At 42.8% G+C, this 6,271-nt stretch overlaps 1 protein-coding gene across 1 annotated transcript; it reads left to right on the plus strand.

The window, feature by feature from the left end:
- The first annotated feature begins 4,763 nt into the window (after positions 1-4,763).
- LOC123170865 (protein DMP3-like) lies at positions 4,764-6,032 on the plus strand. The gene is made up of 2 exons (XM_044588593.1): positions 4,764-5,370; positions 5,932-6,032. Exons 1-2 carry the CDS (start codon positions 4,764-4,766, stop codon positions 6,030-6,032), a joined length of 708 nt encoding a protein of 235 aa, XP_044444528.1.
- Positions 6,033-6,271: the final 239 nt, after the last annotated feature.

Raw genomic sequence — 6,271 nt, forward strand, 5'->3', positions numbered from 1 at the left:
GACCTTGGCGAGGTCATCGACCGTACAGTCGCAGGAGAGACGAACGACGCAGATCGCACGCTGACTTAATTCTCTACTAGGGAGGGGCGAAGCCGAGGCGTCGCTGTGGCTGTTCGGTGAAACAGTCGAGTAGCTAATTCGTCAAGAAGAAGAAATCAATCGTCGGTTCGTGGAAACATTCATGATGTGCGTCAGTTTCCAGCGGCAATTAATGTGTTTCAATTTCTGAAAATTGCAGCCGCTTACATACTGAGTGTATATATACTCCGTCGCCTGAAGTCATATGAGCAGGCTAGCAGCAGAGGAGAGAGAAAGAGAGATGCAACGATGAGGGCCGGGACTCGCCTCTCTGGTGGCAGAGTCAAACTAGGTGCGCCGTCGCCGCCATTATCTCCGATCGTAGCAACCTGGGTCTCTTCCTCTGCCTCCACCTCGCCTTGGCAACAGAGAATTTCGCTGCCATGTCTGTGTCTCGATCCAGCTCTGGAGATGCGTTTTTCTCCCATCTTAGCGTACTTGCAGGGCAGCGTTGCATGTCTTCACACGGCTGTGGTCGATAAGGTGTTGTAATTGGGATTCAAGTGAGGTGGGTCGAATCATACCTCCCCTTCTCCATGTAAATATGTGTTTCAGGATTGGCCATGGGTTTCCCCTTCACATTATTTTAACCCTGTACACCTTCCTTCCTTCTGGGTGGACTCCCTTCTGTTCCTCCTACTGCAGCATTCGTACTTGTGTCGTGTTCATCGTGTTGAAAAATATTGAGAGGTACAGGTATTGTTCCGCCTGTACAACAAGAACAGGTTTTATGTGTGTGAGAGTACATGTAGATACTTGATCTCATATGCAAAGAGATTAATTGATGACAGCAACAGACTTGTACTTAATATATATTTTTCTTCCGCAAGGGGATAGCTTTGGAATCATCTATTTGACAGATAGCAAATTTGTTATACTAGCTGCAATATTGATTTTGTAAGTCTGAAGTCATGTTGTTAAGTCAAATAGCTACTTTCTATACCATCTCTTCAAATTCAGAGGGGTACTAAGGTACCAACATGGCAAATATTGTCTTCGGAGGCCGAGCTCCATGGAGCTCGGTTTTGAAAAATTCGAAATTTTTCATCAAATTTCATATTTTCTACATTTCAAAAAAAATCTGACAAAAATAATACAGATATACATGAAGGCATAATACACATGTGTGTAAATTTTGAGGGCAAAATACGTTGAAATGAGGGCTGTGCAAAAAAGACAAATCTGGGGCTTTTTAACACATGATACTATTTATTCTTCCAAACCATGAATTTTTCTTTTTTGTATAGGACGCATTTCAACATTTTTCCTCCTGACATTTTACACACATACACATAACGTCCTTGTTTAGTTGCACAATTTTTTCAGATTTATGTTAAACCGAAAACCTTGATTTTTGATTCTTTTTTCAAGAAAAGGCCTCCATTGAGGCAGAGAGCCAAACGACCATTCTCGCAACATGGCAGCAACTTAATTGATGTTGTAGGTCTGAAGTCATGTTGTCCTACTTAGCTTTGCTCCTTTCCTGCAATTTTCTTTTCCACATCTAGAGTTTAATCAATTGGCAGAAAACCAATGTCTATATATGCTAGAGTCAACGAATTACTCCCTTGATTCCTAAATATATGAATTGAACTACCAAAACGGCATATATTTAGGAACCGAAGGAGTATAGCACAATAATACAATAGTCCATCAATATCTGGATATTCATTTTGGCTCTAGGGAGCACATGCTCATGTTGTCATTATCACCATCCAGATATTTAATTTTACTCATCATAGTGATTATTCTGCCCCAGAACATGTGGTCCATTTTCAAGTATATATAAGTACACACGAAATACACCACATTAGAGCCCTTCGACATTCTTAGTTTTCCTTTAACCTACAGAAGATATGGTGGAATTCTATACATATCAAGTGGGAACATTTCATGGTACAAATAGACGGGCGCAGCAACGCGCGCCATCGATGATCTAGTTAGATACAACATGGGATGAAAACCCTAGATGGTACCAAACAAAACGAAATACCAACCTATGAACACCGCCATGTGGATTTAAGTTCCAATTGCTCCCAGCCTTTAAAAGACGCAGGTTCCCTTCTTCATTTGTAACACACACATAACACATACCTGCCCTCTTGGATGAACACGACAACCAAAGGACCCTCCATCTCCCACCACCCCCATATGAAAATTTGAAGGTCTCGGCATTGCGATATTTGGAAAAATCCATAGCCAATTTGATTTGATATGATGTTATTGTGGTGTGAGTTTCCTAAGCATTTCAAGCAGCCTCATAGTTTAGGATTAATTTGATCGCCTCTTCAGTGGGTTTCCTAGATTTTGTCAAGCATCGGTGTCTTGTTTGTGGTGGTCATGATTCTTGATCTATCTAGTTGAATTTTTTTTATCGGTGGTAAGGCTATCATATCGGCGAGTTCATCTGAAATGTAGGATTGCTGGAAATTGATTGGAATAAGAAATCAGAGGAACTAGGTGTTGGAGGCATCCAGGAAGATTTATGAGCAATTTGCCATGCATCTTCAAGCATCTTTCTCTCCAGGAGTAGCTTCTTATGAACACTGAGTAATGGTAACATGAAAGTGGAGATTTAGAAGATCTCCATTCAAAATTTGAAACATATCATTAATTTGTCAATGGAATAATTAACTTTGCATGAGGTTTATGATATTCCATACACAAGTAATTGACGCCTTAAGGTACAAACAACAAATTTATTCAATAGAACAAAAAATCATAGTATTTTATTCCAATTAAGAATGGTATCAAAACTTGAACTCAAGGACCCAATGTAATATAATATAATATAATATAACATATCCTATAAGAAAATTCTTGAGTTAGTGTACAAACAACAGATAATTAATCTACTAGACCTAAAAAATATCAGTTTCCTATCTTTAAAAAGTTTAATTTTACTATGACATGTTATGGTTTACATTCATCAATCAATACTCAGCATGCCGATCGATATGAATTTCCACCTCATACAAGTCATTGCCTATTCGCCTTGGCTTGATGTATGTCCATATTTCTAGGTATGAATGGCTCGATTAATGTGCACCAGCTAAGCTGTATGTTGTGATCTTTGTCTCGCGGTTGGCCATGGCTCCACTTTTGGGCGTGGTGTCTGTTTCATGCTTCAAAGTGAGAAACCATGGAAATGAGATCACGATTTCCTCTTTCTGTAATTGAAATCATGACTTCCTTTGCTGTGTGCGGATATTTTGTACATTAGTTTTTTTGCCAAAGTGATGCATGATTCAAGAACAGGGTCCAGGCACGTAATGTTGTACCGCCAGCTGGAGCTATACGAATGGTACTTCTATGCGCCACTTCAATTTCCAACACGAATATTTTCATTTTTTTTATATATAACTTCGCCTCCACATTTCTGTGGTGCTTTTTGAGAAAGAATGGAACATGCCAAACATATATGTGTTTAGAAGACCCAAAGGCTGGTCATGGAAAATTCTTCGGTCTGTATGATACCATGTGTATTCTATGATTCATTCTTAAATGTATAATTTGTGAAGTATTTTTGTCCGACTGGACACTAAAACAATCACATATGTCATACATGCGTGCGTGCGCGTGCGCACACATGTATTACATGTGTATGTGTGTGTGTGTGTGTGTGTGTGTGTGTGTGTGTGTGTGTGTGTGTGTGTGTGTGATCGAGGAGTCTCTCCTAATTTGGGTTGCATCGAGACTACCACCAGAATACCCTCACAATAGTTGTGGCATATTCTAAAATCACGATACAGATGCGGTATATGTTTACTATACCACACAATATCGACCAATATATAAAATATCACCATATGGATGCGGCATCTTGGTTTTCTCAAAAGTGAAGTTCATAAACTTTGACCAATTTATAAAATACCAATTTTTTGCCATTTGATAATATATTTCTTGATCTAATGGTAATGATTTGGCAATGTAGATGTTGAAAAAAAAATCTATAATCTTGCACAAGGTTTACAAATTAAGTTGCCTTTCAAAAATCTATTATGCACTATATTTTGGAACAAATGGAGTATTTTTTTTCTTGTGGTTGGACTTGAACCAAAAGCACAGTTTACAAAATTCTTGTGATTCCAAGTCTTCTATCTTGCACTTCCATCAAAATTCTTATGTTTTAATACCATGCATACCAGTGAGGCCTGTAATATGTATGCGTTCATATGATATCCAATTTAGCAGTGGCTATAGAGTCACACTATTGATTTCTAATCACACAATATGAATATCTAAAAATTATTTTTTACAAAAAGTTAGAACAATAAAGGCAGGGCCCTCGCATTTGCCAGACGGCACTGTGCTAGTTGAGTGAAAGGTAAGCTTGCAGATTTCTACTGGAAACAAGTGATCTTGAACTAATTCATTTCCTCACTTTCGGGGAAGAAGACATCGTCGCACGGTCAGGAGAGAGTTCCAAAGAAAATCTAGAGAGAGTTCCAAGTACGTGGGACGCAAACTTATAAGACAATTCAATACACGTAGAAACGACTGATCACGCCTAGAATAGTTGAAGTCAACATGTGCAGGGCTTCAACTAGCTTGCCACGCCACGTAGACAAATCAACGCGGCCAACGGTGGAACCATTCGTAGAGGGTTCACCTGTACATACACACACCAACGTTGCGTTGCCACACGAATGGAACAGCTTAGGACATTCCTAATCGACCACACAATGGCGTCTCCTCCTCCATCATCCACCGTGATCCAGATGCCTCCAAGTCCACAAACCAACGGCCAGCCGACGGCCGGGACAGTCCCGGCCATGCCTAATGATGCCGGTGACGTGACCATAGCACCTGCAGCAGCTGCCGGACCAGCATCAAAGGCAACGGACAAGGTCATGTCGAGCGCCGCGAACCTTGCGCAGCTCCTGCCGACGGGAACATTGCTAGCGCACCAGGCTCTATCCCCTTCCTTCACCAACCACGGCAAGTGCGATGCCTCCAACCAGTGGCTCACCACCGTGATGGTCATCATCCTCACCACCCTGTGCATCCTCTTCTCCTTCACCGACAGCGTCCTTGGCCGCGACCAGAAGCTCTACTACGGCGTCGCCACACCACGCGGCTTCAACGTGTTCAACTTCTCCGATGAAGAGGAGAAGCTGAAGTGGACTCCACCTGAGTTCCGGAGGCTCCGCATCCGGCCGCTCGAGTTTTTGCATGCCATCTTCACAGCGCTGGTCTTTCTCACCGTGGCGTTCAGCGAGGTAGGTCTACAAAGCTGCTTCTTCCCCAATGCCGGTAAGAACACCACGGAGCTGCTGAAGAACCTACCTTTGGGCTGTTGTTGCCGCGGCCTCTGTCTTCCTCTCTCTCGCTGCACCTCCCGCTCGTTCTCTCTCTGACACAACGAAGAGGAAGGTGAAGGAAAAAGAAGGACGCAGGACACAGGTGTTTCCCGGAGCACGTACTCCGCCCGCCGCACGAACGGCGTGTATTTCTTTTCCCTGACCACGAACTCAGTTCACCCCAGGCGAGCTACACAAGAGTCTGGAGCAGGCTTTATACCCACGCGCATGTACGCGCCACGCCTCGCTCCTACGCACTCGACGCACGCACTCCCCACGTCCCGCGCTCCCTGGATCACGCGCCCGACGCGCACGAACGCAGTCGCCGTGATCCTGAGTCCAGCACCTGACGCAGTCACCCCTCCTAGCATCTCGCCTACACGCAACGGCCCATGCGCTCGAACGCGTGGACACACACGCATACACATCTGGCCTATACACTAGTCAGACACAAGTCGGATTATGCCCAGACCATCCAACATACGGATGCTACTCGGATGCTACCCAGACTATGGTCAGACAAAGTGCCTCGCCATGGCTTATTCCTACATGGGCATCACATTTCTGTCGAGTTTTGTGTTCATGGTCTTCCCCACAAAGAGGAAGGGCATCGGCCACACCGACACCACTCCTCGCGAGAAGCTCACTTGATGTTTAGATGATCGTATCACCTTTTTTTGGACAATTAGATTACAATGTAATCACGGTATATATATAGTAGTTAACTTGTGATTACTTTATTTTTGAGAAATACTTGTGTATTGTTTAGTTTGTTCATGCCATGGAACCATTCGTGTATGTACATATATCCTTGGATGTAAAGTTTGTCTTTCAATTTAAAATACATAGGAAAAATATACACCTTACTTCGTAAAAGGAATAACCCATGA

This window comes from Triticum aestivum, chromosome 7D (assembly GCF_018294505.1).
Source record: "Triticum aestivum cultivar Chinese Spring chromosome 7D, IWGSC CS RefSeq v2.1, whole genome shotgun sequence".
In the NCBI taxonomy this organism is placed as follows: domain Eukaryota; kingdom Viridiplantae; phylum Streptophyta; class Magnoliopsida; order Poales; family Poaceae; genus Triticum; species Triticum aestivum.

Excerpts from the sequence above, each read along its gene's own strand:
- LOC123170865 (XM_044588593.1), top strand. The coding sequence starts at position 4,764 with ATGGCGTCTCCTCCTCCATCATCCACCGTGATCCAGATGCCTCCAAGT. Across the intron at positions 5,371-5,931 it reads GCTGCTGAAGAACCTACCTT|TGGGCATCACATTTCTGTCG; the intron begins TGGGCTGTTGTT and ends CTTATTCCTACA.